General features: G+C 47.3%; 1 protein-coding gene and 1 long non-coding RNA gene across 33 annotated transcripts in view; one reads left to right on the plus strand and one right to left on the minus strand.

Annotated features, from left to right (window-relative positions):
* Positions 1–14,730, plus strand: part of TCEA3 (transcription elongation factor A3) — a 50,626-nt gene that overhangs the window by 32,807 nt on the left and 3,089 nt on the right. For 9 of the 31 annotated variants that reach the window (XR_013406151.1, XM_077970411.1, XM_028838261.2 and 6 more), the window contains 4 exons: positions 7,920–8,066; positions 10,978–11,049; positions 13,659–13,695; positions 13,908–14,080. The exons of 2 other annotated variants lie outside the window; for them this stretch is intronic. Coding sequence is in view for 24 of the 29 variants with exons in the window: in XM_077970411.1 (XP_077826537.1) it covers positions 7,920–8,066; positions 10,978–11,049; positions 13,659–13,667 (228 nt within the window). In the remaining 5 variants the exon portion in view is untranslated. Of the gene's footprint in view, positions 1–7,919; positions 8,367–9,430; positions 9,667–10,977; positions 11,050–12,928; positions 14,081–14,730 lie in introns of those variants that run through there. 20 more of the 31 variants (XM_077970398.1, XM_001112160.5, XM_077970358.1 and 17 more) reach the window with 6 other exon arrangements.
* LOC144335361 (uncharacterized) overlaps positions 1–14,730 on the minus strand; it is a 40,119-nt gene that overhangs the window by 17,349 nt on the left and 8,040 nt on the right. The gene's annotated exons all lie outside the window — the stretch shown is intronic.

Genomic DNA, 14,730 nt, shown 5'->3' on the forward strand with positions numbered 1-14,730 from the left:
TCATCTGTGTTTACAGCCTCTCCCCATCACTCGCATTTCTGCCTGAGCTCCGCCTCCTGTCAGATCAGTGGCGGCATTAGATTCTCATGGGAGCACAAACCCTATTGTGAACTGTGCATGCGAGGGATCTAGGTTGCACGCTCCTCATGAGAATCTAATGCCTGATGATCTGTCACTGTCTCCCAGCACCCCAAGTGGGGACCATCTAGTTGCAGAAAAACAAGAGATCTCAGGGCTCCCACTGATTCTACATTATGGTGAGTTGGATAGTTATTTCATTATCTATAACACAATGTAATAATAATAGAAATAAAGTGCACAATAAATGTAATGTACTTGAATCATCCTGAAACCATCCCCCACCCCGTCTATGGAAAAACTGTCTTCCAGGAAACCAGTCCCTGGTGTCAAAAAGGTTGGGGACCACTGGTGTATATGATGTGTGGAGTGTGGGGGCTGTGTATGTGTGGAGTGTGTGTGTGTGTGTGTGTGGTGTGTATGATGTGTGAGGTGTGTTTGGTGTTTAGTATATGTGTGTGGTATGTATGATGTATGGAGTGTGTGTGGTGTGTATGATGTGTGAGTGTATTGTGTATGATGTGTAGAGTGTGTGTGGTGTGTATGATGTGTGAGTGTATTGTGTATGATGTGTGGAGTGTGAGTGGTGTGTATGATGTGTGGAGTGTGTGCATTGTGTATGATGTGTGGAGTATGTATGTATTGTGTATGATGTATGGAGTGTGTGTATGATGTGTGGAGTGTGTGTATGATGTGTGGAATGTGTGTATGATATGTGGAGTGTGTGTGTATGATGTGTGGAGTGTGTGTATGATGTGTGGAATGTGTGTATGATATGTGGAGTGTGTGTGTATGATGTGTGAAGTGTGTGTATGATGTGTGGAGTGTGTGTGTATGATGTGTGGAGTGTGTGTATGATGTGTGGAGTGTGTGTGTATGATGTGTGAAGTGTGTGTATGATGTGTGGAGTGTGTGTATGATGTGTGAAGTGTGTGTGGTGTGTATGATGTGTGAAGTGTGTGTATGATGTGTGGAGTGTGTGTGTATGATGTGTGAAGTGTGTGTGGTGTGTATGATGTGTGAAGTGTGTGTATGATGTGTGGAGTGTGTGTGTATGATGTGTGGAGTGTGTGTATGATGTGTGGAGTGTGTGTGTATGATGTGTGAAGTGTGTGTATGATGTGTGGAGTGTGTGTATGATGTGTGAAGTGTGTGTGGTGTGTATGATGTGTGAAGTGTGTGTATGATGTGTGGAGTGTGTGTGTATGATGTGTGGAGTGTGTGTGTATGATGTGTGGAGTGTGTGTGTTTTGTGTATGATGTGTGGAGTGTGTGTGGTGGGTATGATGTGTGGAGTATGTGTGTATTGTCTATGATGTGTGGAGTGTGTGTATGATGTGTGGAGTGTGTGTATGATATGTGGAGTGTGTGTGTATGATGTGTGAAGTGTGTGTATGTGTGGAGTGTGTGTATGATATGTGGAGTGTGTGTGTATGGTGTGTGAAGGGTGTGTATGATGTGTGGAGTGTGTGTATGAGATGTGGAGTGTGTGTGTATGATGTGTGAAGTGTGTGTATGATGTGTGGAGTGTGTGTGTATGATGTGTGAAGTGTGTGTGTATGATGTGTGAAGTATGTGTATGATGTGTGGAGTGTGTGTATGATGTGTGAAGTGTGTGTATGATGTGTGGAGTGTGTGTATGATGTGTGAAGTGTGTGTATGATGTGTGGAGTGTGTGTATGATGTGTGAAGTGTGTGTATGATGTGTGGAGTGTGTGTGTATGATGTGTGGAGTGTGTGTGGTGGGTATGATGTGTGGAGTATGTGTGTATTGTCTATGATGTGTGGAGTGTGTGTATGATGTGTGGAGTGTGTGTATGATGTGTGGAGTGTGTGTGTATGATGTGTGGAGTGTGTGTATGATGTGTGGAGTGTGTGTGTATGATGTGTGAAGTGTGTGTATGATGTGTGGAGTGTGTGTATGATGTGTGAAGTGTGTGTGGTGTGTATGATGTGTGAAGTGTGTGTATGATGTGTGGAGTGTGTGTGTATGATGTGTGGAGTGTGTGTGTTTTGTGTATGATGTGTGGAGTGTGTGTGGTGGGTATGATGTGTGGAGTATGTGTGTATTGTCTATGATGTGTGGAGTGTGTGTATGATGTGTGGAGTGTGTGTATGATATGTGGAGTGTGTGTGTATGATGTGTGAAGTGTGTGTATGTGTGGAGTGTGTGTATGATATGTGGAGTGTGTGTGTATGGTGTGTGAAGGGTGTGTATGATGTGTGGAGTGTGTGTATGAGATGTGGAGTGTGTGTGTATGATGTGTGAAGTGTGTGTATGATGTGTGGAGTGTGTGTGTATGATGTGTGAAGTGTGTGTGTATGATGTGTGAAGTGTGTGTATGATGTGTGGAGTGTGTGTATGATGTGTGAAGTGTGTGTATGATGTGTGGAGTGTGTGTGTATGATGTGTGGAGTGTGTGTGGTGGGTATGATGTGTGGAGTATGTGTGTATTGTCTATGATGTGTGGAGTGTGTGTATGATGTGTGGAATGTGTGTATGATGTGTGAAGTGTGTGTGTATGATGTGTGAAGTGTGTGTATGATGTGTGGAGTGTGTGTGTATGATATGTGAAGTGTGTGTGTATGATGTGTGGAGTGTGTGTGTATGATGTGTGGAGTGTGTGTGGTGTGTATGATGTGTGGAGTATGCATGTATTGTGTATGATGTGTGGAGTGTGTATGTATGATGTGTGAAGTGTGTGTGTATGATATGTGAAGTGTGTGTGTATGATGTGTGAAGTGTGTGTATGATGTGTGGAGTGTGTGTGGTGTGTATGATGTGTGGAGTGTGTGTGGTGTGTATGATGTGTGGAATGTGTGTGTATGATGTGTGGAGTGTGTGTGTTTTGTGTATGATGTGTGGAGTGTGTGTGCATGATGTGTGGCGCATTGTGTATGATGTGTGGAGTGTGTGTGTATGATGTGTCATGTGAAGTATGTGTGTGGTGTGTGATTAGCATATGTGTGGCATGTGTGGTGTGTGTATGTGTGGCATGTGGAAGTGTGTGTCTGTGTTATGTAGTGTGTGTACGTACATTCTTCTGAGGAGAGGGTTCACTGTTTTCCTCAAATACCCAAAACAAACAGCAAAGAGCCTTGGCGTTAGGATAAGATGGGGAACTTGGCACAGGTAGACCAGGGTTATCTTTCTGCCTGATTTAAAGATCTGATCTTTTTGGGTAGATAGCAGCATATGCCTGGAGTTATAAATTGCAACTTGGCTTTACAGTGTGTCTTTCGTCAGTTCAGACTGCTATAACGAAATACCATCGCCTGGGTGGTTTATAAACAACAGGCATTTATTCCTCACATTTCTGTTGTTTGTTTGTTTGCTTGTTTTTTTGTGTGTTTTTTTTTTGAGATGGAGTCTCACTCTTTTGCCCAGGTTGGAGTGTAGTGGCACAATCTGGGCTCACTGCAGCCTCCGCCTCCCAGGTTCAAGCGATTCTCCTGCCTCAACCTCCCTGATAGCTGGGATTACAGGTGCGTGCCACCAAGCCCGGCTAATTTTTGTATTCTTAGTAGAGACGGGGTTTCACCATGTTGGCCAGGCTGGTCTTGAACTCCTGACCTCAGGTGATCCACCCGCCTCAGCCTCCCAAAGTGCTGGGATTATAAGTGTGAGCCATCGTGCCTGGCCTAGTTCTCACATCTCTAGAGATTGGACAGTGCAAGATCAGGGCACCAGCAGACTCAGTATCTAGTGAGGGCCTGCTTCCTCATAGACAGCCATCTTCTCACTGTAACCTCACATGGTGGAGGGGTCTTTCTCAGGCTCCTATTAGAGGGGCACTAATCCCCTGCACCAGGGCTCTGCCCTTGAGAGCTAATCACCTCCCAAAGACCCCCTAATAACCCTTACCTTGGGGTTAGGATTTCAACAGGCCGGGTGAGGTGGCTCATGCTTGTAATCCCAGCACTTTGGGAGGCCGAGTTGGGCAGAACTCCTGAGTTCAGGAGATCAAGATGGCAAAACTCTGTCTCTACTAAAAATACAAAAATTAACCGGGTGTGGTGGCACACACCTGTAGTCTCAGCTACTCGGGAGGCTGAGGCAGGAGAATCGTTTGAACCCAGGAGGCAGAGGTTGCAGTAAGCTGAGATCCTGCCACTGCACTCCCAGCCTGGGCGACAGAGTGAGACTCCATCTCAAAAAAAAAAGAAAAGAAAAGAAAAAAAAAGAAAAATCTTAGCTTGGGCTTGGGCTGCCTGCTGTGCTGGGAAGCTCCCATCAGGACCCATGCGGACGGTGTCTCTCTCAGCATTCCCTTCCCCGACTCCCTTTTTATGCCTCTTTCCTTGTTCATCTGACTCCCTCATTCTTCCTTCTTCTCTTTTCTTCCCTACCCAGACATAGCAAAGAATGGAGTAGGTTCCGAGACACCCATGAGCACTGCTGAGTGGACATACCATCCTGTCAGTGCCCCGAGAACCAACATTCACAGTCCACCCAGCACTGACAACAGTGTCTGGTACATCACAGGGCTCAACAAATAGGGATCGAATTGTGGTCTCTGACTCTCATTGCCCTCATTTTCTACCTTATTTTCTACAGTATTGTACCTATTCTCCGTGTGTCTGATGCTGCCTCATTCTAATGAGGCAGGGCAGAGAAGTAAATGGATTGGCGTGTGGCTGGATAGATTTTTCTGTTCTCTATTTCTCAGCTGGCACACAAGACCGTCCTTTCACAATCTGACCTCCAGCCACATCTCCCGCACTCGACTTGAACCTACCCCAAATACTTTTACCCAAACGTGCTATTCTTGTCCTCTGATCTTTTGTGCCTGCTGTTTTTTTGGGTTTTGTTGTTTGTTTGTTTGTTTTGTTTTGTTTTGTTTTTCTTTTGAGATGGAGTCTGGCTGTCACCCAGGTTGGAGTGCAATGGCATGATCTCAGCTCACTGCAACCTCCACCTCCCAGGTTCAAGAGATTCTCCTGCCTCAGCCTCCCAAGTAGTTGGGACTACAGGCATGCACCTGTAACCATGTAACCATGTAATCATGCCTGGCTAATTTTTCTATTTTTACTAGAGACGAAGTTTCGCCATGTTGGTCAGGTTGGTCTCAAACTCCTGACCTCAGGTGATCTGCCCGCCTCGGCTTCCCAGAGTGCTGGGATTACATGTGTGAGCCACTGTGCCTGGCCCTGCTGTTTTATTTGTCTGGAATGTGCCACCACCCACCCCGGGAACTCCTATCTTTCAAGACTGGTTAAAGTACTAGCTTCTTCATGACCCACCAGACCCCAAACAGTTAACCACCATACCCTGCTGCTTTCCCCTGCACTTTATATACCTTGGCTTTAGTACTTCCTTCCCTCTCTTGCAATCCTATGTAAATGCTTGGCTACCCTACCAGATTAGCACTACTTGGGAGGAGGAACCAGATCTTCCTTTTTGAATCTGTTGGACTCAGAGGCAGTAGCATGCTTGAGCTAGCTCCTACCAGCTAAAGGGAGCTGGTGATGTGTAGCTCTTCCCAACTCTGCGTTCAGTTATATCACATTAGCAGCTTGAAATTGGCCAGGAATTTTGTCCCATTGACCATAGCATTTTGTCCCCTGGAAGCTGACAAACGCTACAAATCGAGGCATCCCCACAACCAAAGCTGATTTACTGATTTAACTGATATAGTTAAAGGCATTCAATAAATTGGCATCCAGTAGATTTTGGTTTTGTTTTTTGAGATGGAGTCTTTCTCTGTCGCCCAGGCTGGAGTGCAGTGACGCAATCTCGGCTCACTGCACTCTCCACCTCCCAGGTTCAAGCAGTTCTCCTGCCTCAGCCTCCTGAATAGCTGAGATTACAGGCATGCACCACCACGCCTGGCTTTTTTTTTTTTTTTTTTTTTTTTTTAAGATGGACTCTTGCTCTTGTTGCCCAGGCTGGAGTGCAATGGTGCAGTCTCAGCTCACTGCAACCTACACTTCCCAGGTTCAAGCAATTGTCCTGTCTCAGCCTCCAGAGTAGCTGGGATTACAGGTGCCCGCCACCACGCCTAGCTAATTTTTTTGTATTTTTAGTACAGATGGGGTTTCACCATGTTGGCCTGGCTGGTCCTGAACTCCTGACCTCAGGTGATCCACCCGTCTCGGCCTCCCAAAGTGCTGGGATTACAGGCGTAAGCCACTGCACCCGGCCACATCCAGTAAATTTTGAATGGGCAAATGCTTTGTGCTCTGGAAAATCCCCCCAAATTAAAGTCAGCTACTTTTTACTCATATGGGTAAATGACTTTCATTGACTTGTTTTTCTATATTTTCCTGCCATTGGTTAGGGCCTAGCCTTTGAATTTAACACACTAGGAATTTAAAAATTAATATGTACCAGAATAACTTGAGGACACTAGTGAAAATGCATATTCTGGCCAGCCACAATGGCTCACGCCTGTAATCCCAGCACTTCGGGAGTACAGAGTAGGCAGATAGCTTGAGCTCAGGAGACCAGCCTGGGCAATGTGGTAAAACCCCATCTCTACCAAAAAATAAACCAGGTTTGGTGGTGCATGCCTATAGTCCCAGCTACTTGGGAGACTGAGGTGGGAGAATCACTTGAGCCTGGGGAGGTTGAGGCTGCTGTGAGTCATCGCACCACTGCACTCCAGCCTAGGTGACAGCAAGACCCTGTCCCAAAAATAAATAAATAAATAAATAACTTTTAAAAATGCATATTCCTGGGCCTGCCCTTAGCAATTCAGATTCATAGGAATCTGCATTTTATCAAGAAGCCTAAGTGGTTATCATGAAAGGTGAGCACACTAAAATGCTTTGACCTTTATGCCAGCTTTCTTCTCCATGGTTTAAGAAGTCCTGACAGATAGCAACAATGAAAACATTTAGGACAGGGGTGGTGGTTCACACCTGTAATCCCAGCACTTTGGGAGGCCGAAGCGGGTGGATCACGAGGTCAGGAGATCGAGACCATCCTGACCAACATGATGAAACTCCATCTCTACAAAAAATATAAAAATTAGCTGGGCATGGTGGCAGGCGCCTGTAGTCCCAGCTACTCAGGAGGCTGAGGCAGAATCGCTTGAACCCGGGAGGTGGAGGTTGCGGTGAGCTGAGATAGCACCACTGCACTCCAGCCTGGTGACAGAGCGAGACTCCATCTCAAAAAAAATGTTTAAAATCCTCATTTGACATTCGCGTCAGCCACCCTCCTTCCCCTTCCACCAACCCTTAACTGGAGCTCTCTGCAGTTTGACTGTCACCCTCTCTGCTCTCATCTGGCAGAGGCTTAAGGGGAGACAAGTGGCCAGGGAGATGGACAGAGAAGGCAAAGGCGTGGGTGATGCATGCTCACAGATGAGCAGTTAGTTGTGTGAGCCCAGGAGCTTCAGGGCGGGGGTAGCAGCAGCAAGTCATGGGTAGTTGTGCCAGGGTTCCCATGAAGCAGAACAGCAGGGCAGTGATCACAGCGTAAAAGAGCACTGGGTCAAGTCCAGAGAGGAAGGCTAAGGGGAACATCATAGACCAGGTGGCAGTGATCAAGCAGCTCAAGCAGGAGGCTTCAGGCCAAGGCCAAGGTCCTGGCAGGCAGGATGAGCCCCAGATCTGAAGAAATGTACACAAGAGTGCTCGTCCTCGGGCAGAGGCTGTTTGCCTGCTGCTCTCCTAAATGTGCTTTATGACCTTCCAGTCATGGGCGGCAGGGGACTCTGCGGGGACAGCTTTCTCCCAGCTGGGGCAGGACCTGGAATCCAGGCCTCCCTCCAGCTCCTTGCAGTCAGTAAAGCATGTTAGCTCCTCTTCTGTTCAGGCTCTCTAGAAACTGGGTGTGGGGCAGGGCCCCTGTGACCCCTCAGCCCTGAAGGGCAAGCTCTTTTTTTCTCCAGGAAATGGCCAGTGATGAACTGAGGGAGTTGAGGAATGCCATGACCCAGGAGGCCATCCGTGAGCACCAGATGGCCAAGACCGGCGGCACCACCACTGACCTCTTCCAGTGCAGCAAATGCAAGAAGAAGAACTGCACCTATAACCAGGTATGGACAGTGAGGGGATGGGCTGGAGGTGCAGGAGGCCGCAGGGGCAGACAGATGGAAAATCAGAGAGAAGCTTAGGGAAGAGCCAGAGGGGAGAAAGGGTTAAAACTCTCTAAGCTTGGCCGGGTGCAGTGGCTCACGTCTGTAATCCCAGCACTTTGGGAGGCCAAGGTGAGTGGATCACCTGAGGTCAGGAGTTCGAGACCAGCCTGGCCAACATGGTGAAACCCCATCTCTACTAAAAATACAAAAATTAGCCAGGCATAGTGGCACATGCCTGTAATCCCAGCTACCCTGGAGGCTGAGGCAGGAGAATCACTGGAACCTGGGAGGCGAAGCCTACAGTGAGCCAAGATTGCACTACTGTACTCCAGCCTGGGCGACAGAGTGAGACTCTGTCTCAAAACAAACAAACAACAACAAAAAAACCTCTCTAGGCTGGGCCAGCTCAGTGGCTCACACCTATAATCTCAGCACTTTTGAGAGGCCGAGGCAGGCAGATAGCTTGAACCTGGGAGTTTGAGTGCAGCCTGGGCAACGTGGTGAAACGTCATCTTTACTAAAAATACAAAAATTAGCCAGGCTTGGTGGTGCATGCCTGTAGTCCCAGCTACTGGATGCGAGGGGGAATGGGTGGTGATGAGGCATGAGAATCACTGGAGCCCAGGAGGTTGAGGCTCCAGTGAACTGAGGCTGCAGTGAGCCGTGATTGCACCACTGCACTCCTGCCTGGGTGACAGAACGAGACCCTGTCTCAACTAAACAAAGAAAACCTTAAAAACTCTTCAGGCTGCAGAGAGAAGGGCGAGCCTTGGTACACTAACGTGATGCATCTGTGGCTTCTGGACAATGTTCTGAGTTTAGAATCATCCCACTATGTGTCTATGAGGCGTGGTCAGTGTGTTGTCATCTGCCCTGAAGTGACAAGAAGAAGAATCAGACTCATGGCGGCTGAAGAGTCCCAGACAGTTGAAAGGGAACTTGGCAATGTGAAACCCAGCTCCCTCATTACACTCCCAGGGAAACTGAGGCCCACACAAGCCACAGATGGGCTTTTTAGCCTTGCCCAAGGTGGCAGAGCAGGCTAGTGTCAGAGATAGTAATAAACCACATCCAGACCTTTCTGCCTGCAATCCAGCTAACTTGGTCAATAAAGCCTAAGGGCTTTAGCTCTGATTCCTACAGTTGAAGACAATTGCCTTGGCATGGGGAACTTGGGAAGGCTGTGGAGGCCCCTTCTTTTTTTTTTTTTTTTTTTTTTTTGAGACGGAGTCTCGCTCTGTCACCCAGGCTGGAGTGCAGTGGCCGGATCTCAGCTCACTGCAAGCTCCGCCTCCCGGGTTTATGCCATTCTCCTGCCTCAGCTTCCCGAGTAGCTGGGACTACAGGCGCCCGCCACCTCGCCCGGCTAGTTTTTTGTATTTTTTTAGTAGAGACGGGGTTTCACCGGGTTAGCCAGGATGGTCTCGATCTCCTGACCTCGTGATCCACCCGTCTCGGCCTCCCAAAGTGCTGGGATTACAGGCTTGAGCCACCGCGCCCAGCCGAGGCCCCTTCTTTTAAAACCAGAGAATGGCCTCCTCTTTCTGGGTTGCACATGGTACGCCCTTACAGCACAAATATCCTTGGATTCTCACTGGCGTCTAGTTATTCTAGAACTCTATTCAGAGTTCTCCGTCTGTTCGGCACACACCATTTATCAAGGGCACCTTGCCTGCGGCATTCTGTGGCCAGGGCAGAAATGCAGTCAGCCTTGTCATTCTGGAGGAGTCCCTTGGAGAATTCCAGGTCTGGAATTCGGAGATGTTTGTGCAAGCTTCTGCTCTCTCCCAAGCACCTTTCCATGTGGAGTGATGCACTTCCTGTGCCTCACTTCTTTCTAGAAGTAAACTGCCTACTAGCAAAGTTTTCTTTCTGCTTGTCACTGCTATCCCGTGACCAGGCTGCGCTAAGCTGTGTATGCCTGCAGACTGCTGGGCTGCTGGGGCTCACTCAAGGAGGGTGGTGGGCATAACTCGTCCCACACCACAGATTCCCAGCTGACATCATTCATATCTGATTGTCAGCAAAGTAATGACTTGCTACATGTCATGGCCAGCCAAGGTTGGCCTTAGGAAACCAGAACAGGAGCTGTTAAATCTGGAAATGCCAGGGCTTTACTGTGGGATACCCGGTTCCTGCACCTGAATGATGAGGCTAAGAGGATGAGAAAACATAATATTAAATAGTCCCAAAGATATTTAGGTCCCTTTTCCTCTCTGGGCCTCAGGTCTTCCACCAGTAAAATAAGGAAGATGAACTAGACCACTAAGCCTGCTTGCAGCTCACTCTAGTGAGTGTGTCCAGTAGGGTGTGTTCAGGGGTGAGTCAGGGAATACTTCCTATAGGAGATAAGTCTTGAGGCAAGAGAAGAGAGATCTGTTATGAAAGATCAACAAGAGTGATCAACAAGAGTGAAAGTCCAAATTAGCTGGGCATGGTGGTGGGCGCCTGTAATCCCAGCTATTCAGGAGGCTGAGGCAGGAGAATCACTTGAACCCAGGAGGCAGAGGTTGCAGTGAGCCGAGATGGCACCACGGCACTCCAGCCTGGGCAACAGAGCGAGACTGCAGTGTCAAAAACAAAACAAAACAAAAAACAAACAAACAACGACAACAACAAAAACAAAGAGTGAAAGTACAAAAGGCCAGGTTAAGCCAGTAAGATACTGGGAGTGAGCTGATGGACTGCCAGAGGAGAGGAAAGCATGATACTAATATTATGGAGCTGTCAGTGATAAGGAAATTGCCAACATGGGGTGGGAATATCAGTGCCAACCTCTGGGATTTGGACCTACTCCCAAAGACAGTGGGAGCCATGGCAGGTCCTAGAACAGCGAAGTGACTTCATGAGTGGTTCTTCTCTCTCTCAGGTGCAGACACGCAGTGCTGATGAGCCCATGACTACCTTTGTCTTATGCAATGAATGTGGCAATCGCTGGAAGGTCTGTTTGTTTATATATTTCCCCCTTCCCTGTCATCCACATACCTTGCCCACATAAGGCGTAGCATACCCACATCCCAGAAGGGGCCTTGTGCATGGCAGCGCTTGCCAGCCTGCACAGAGTAGGCCTGCAGAGCCAGAGATAGTGGCGGATTGCTGTTGGGGAGGTGGGAAGAGAACACACAGGCATGTTTTCATTTTAGAAAGGCACCAAGCTGGGGTGGGGGCAGCAGCCCACATTTTATCACAGGATGAGCAAGTCTGTCATTCGAGCACAGATGGAATTGGCTTCCTGAGATCCACAGAGGAGAGGAAAAACATTCTGCACTTGGACCACGCCTCTTTGGAAAGTGCTTCCACAGATGGTATTTCCTTTGAACCTGGCCACAGCCGGGGATGGGAAACAGGAAGGCTGAGCCCTGTCAGAAAGGAGTTGACCCTAAATGCCACCAGGTCATCCTTCCCTCCTAAGGAAGCTCTGGAAGTCTTACATTACCCAAGTCTGTAACTCAGACCGCCCCAGCTCCTGCAAAGGCAGAAGTGTTGTTTTCAGGCATGGGAGCCAAGCAAAGACTCCTCCCAGAGTGCTCCTTCCTGCCAAGTCTCCTGAAGGAACAGAGTGTGGTCACGTGACTAATGTCAGTTTCCAACTGCTATCCGACGTGTATGTGCACCATGTGATGTCTGGGCCACCAGGCAGGCTACAGGTGCTCCAGAAGTTCTAAGGTACTTAGCAAGGAGTACAAGACAAGTCAGGATCCCTGGCTTCAGGTGCCATTCTGCGCTTCTCACCCTGAGCGTGTTACTCACCTCCTTGAGCGAAAGAGGAATAATAATGCCTTTCTCCCAGGGTTGATGATGTGAGGATCATTTTGACATGAGGATTATTACATATGCATAAACACTTTGCAAACAACTACAAGAATAGTTCCTTTATAATGTTATTCTTACTTTCAGACAGGGAAATTGAAATACAGAAATAGTTAATAAGCATAAAGCCACAGTTTGGAGCACTGAAAGCTGATGCTCCGACTTCCTGATCAATTCTTTTTCTTACTAAGGACCTCAGTAGTCCTTACTGGGGCCTCATTAGAACTGCCATATTTTTAAAGGTAAAACCAGATGATTATGTATTTTTTCTTTTTTCACTTATTGAGCACTTAGGGATGGGGTCAGTATAGTGGCCTACTGGTTTAGAGCATGGGATTTGGCATCAGGCTCGAATCCTAGCTTTACCCCTTACAAAGTGACTTAGCTCAGTGACTTGAACTCACTAAGCCTGGATTTCCTCATCTATAAAATGAGGGTATTCATATCTAGCCCACAGAGCTGTTCTGAGGATTAGAGAAGGTAACACATGTAAAGCATTAACAGGGCCTTGAGAGCTCATATGGCATCTTTGTCAAATTAGGAAAAGGTGTCCCTTCCTCCAGGTGACACAGCCTCATGCCAGGGTACAGAGCAAATAGAGCACGGGCTAAGTTTCAGCCTCAGCTTGCCCCTTTGGCCAGGCTGTTTTGTGCAGTCAACAAATTATACAACCATACAAAAAAAAAAAAAAAAAAAAAAAAGGCCCTGAGCACAGACATACCTGGTACATAAAACCACTATTCTTACTATTTTGGGTATGCCATCTATTAGTATTATGGGAGTTTGAGCAACTCGCTTAACCTCTCTGATCTGCTTCCTTACCTGTAAAATGGGAGTGATAGGCCGGGCATAGTGGCTCATACCTGTAATCCCAGCACTTTGGGAGGCCAGTGGATCACCTGAGGTCAGGAGTTTGAGACAGCCCGACCAACATGGAGAAACTCTGTCTCTACTAAAAATACAAAATTAGCCAAGTGTGGTGACACATGCCTGTAATCCCAGCTACTCAGGAGAGTGAGGCAGGAGAATCGCTTGAACTCGGGAGGCAGAGGTTATGGTGAGCCAAGATCTTGTCATTGCACTCCAACCTGGGTGACAAGTGAAACTCCGTCTCAGAAAAAAAAAAAATTGGGAGTGATATTAGTGCCTACCTCACAGAGTGATTGTAAGGGGGAAATGAGTTAATACATGTTAATACTGCCTAGCACAGAGTAAATGCTCAATAAATGTAGCTCTTGTGATTTTGTTACTGTTAGAGAAAGGACATTCTGAATGCTCTAAATCCAGCTCCTCCTCCTTGATTCCTCCTAGTTGGAGGGACAGGATCCACTAGAGGTTACAACTACAGGCTTCTGAACACACTTCCAGATGGTCTCTGTTACCACGTGGGAGACTGAAAGTCTAACCAAGTTAGTAGTAGACTGTTAGGCTACTAACAGTCTAACCTGTTAGTAGTCATCCCAGTGATGTTCTTGATCATAAATTGAGAGCTCAGCACATTCCTGGCACCGAATCGCCATTCATTTATTACCTGATATCATTCTCACATTCACCAGCATTATCAGCTCATTTTACAGGTGAGTGATATGTTCAAGATCACACAGCTAATAATGGCAGAGCTGGGCTTTGGACTCTGGTCTGTGTGGCTCCAGACACCACCTTCTTTTTCATATTCCCCCACAGCCTCCTTGGAGGATGCTGAGAAACCTTTCAAATTTTGTTGCCTTTCTGGTTTTGTAGTTCTGCTGATGGAACAGCCAGGACCGCCATGAACAAGGTGAGGAAGAACAAAGAGGAAGCGCTGAACTGTCTAAACTGGAGAAGCAATAAAAATTAAAGTGAAGGAAGATACTGAACTCTGAGTGGGGTGGTATGAGTTGGAGGAAGAATTCTCTTGCAAATTAATAATCGGTCATTAGAAACAATTGGTTAAGTGGGGAGCCTAATTGGAGTATGATGCTGAGAATCTTATTGATGAACCTCTTGTAGAAACTGCAGAGGACCAGGCACAGTGGCTCATGGCTGTAATATGCAAACTCCTGGAGACTGAGGTGGGAGAATCACTTGACCCCAGAAGTTTGAGTCCAGCCCGGGCAACATAGCAAGACCCCATCTCTACAAAAATAAAAGAAAAAGAAAAAATAAAACTGCAGTGCGTTAGACCTGAGGTGTCGTATCTTTGACGGTAGGCTGGCAGACCTTTGCTTTGAGTTCCTTCTCTCCCATTGGGATCTCCCAGCCTTTTTCTGAATTGAAAAATGCCAGATCAACACAAAGCTCACCCGCCCCCCGACTTCAGAGTCACATGTGCAGAACAGCTGATACACCGTTTGGCTTCAGCAGATATTACTTCCATACTATGTACTAGGTTGCAGCAAAAGTAATTGCGGTTTTTGCAATTACTTTTGCAGTAGCCTAATAGAAATATTTCTTCCCTACTCTTTCCTCATCTCTTCCCAAACTCTTTGCTATTCCCTGTTCACAGCTGGCTGTGGGGGCTTTTGAGGACTCCAGATCATATCCCTCTAGGCAGGGAACAAATCCTCTTGAGCTGGGCTTTCTGAGTGAAGATTACAGCAGCACTCTGACTTCCACGGCCCCTTGAAAGTCCTGAGCCTCAGAACCCACCCAGGCCCTAGCAATGTGTTCCTCACAGCTCCATCTGTGACCTGAGCTTCACAAGACATCTGCAGAGCACAGAGACTTTGCCATGCTTCTCCCATGATAATTATTGGCTTGCTTTTTTTGTTTTTGTTTTTCTTTTTTAGAGGCTGGAATGCAGTGGTGTGATCTCGGCTCACTGCAATTTCCA

Source organism: Macaca mulatta, chromosome 1, assembly GCF_049350105.2.
Source record: "Macaca mulatta isolate MMU2019108-1 chromosome 1, T2T-MMU8v2.0, whole genome shotgun sequence".
NCBI lineage: Eukaryota > Metazoa > Chordata > Mammalia > Primates > Cercopithecidae > Macaca > Macaca mulatta.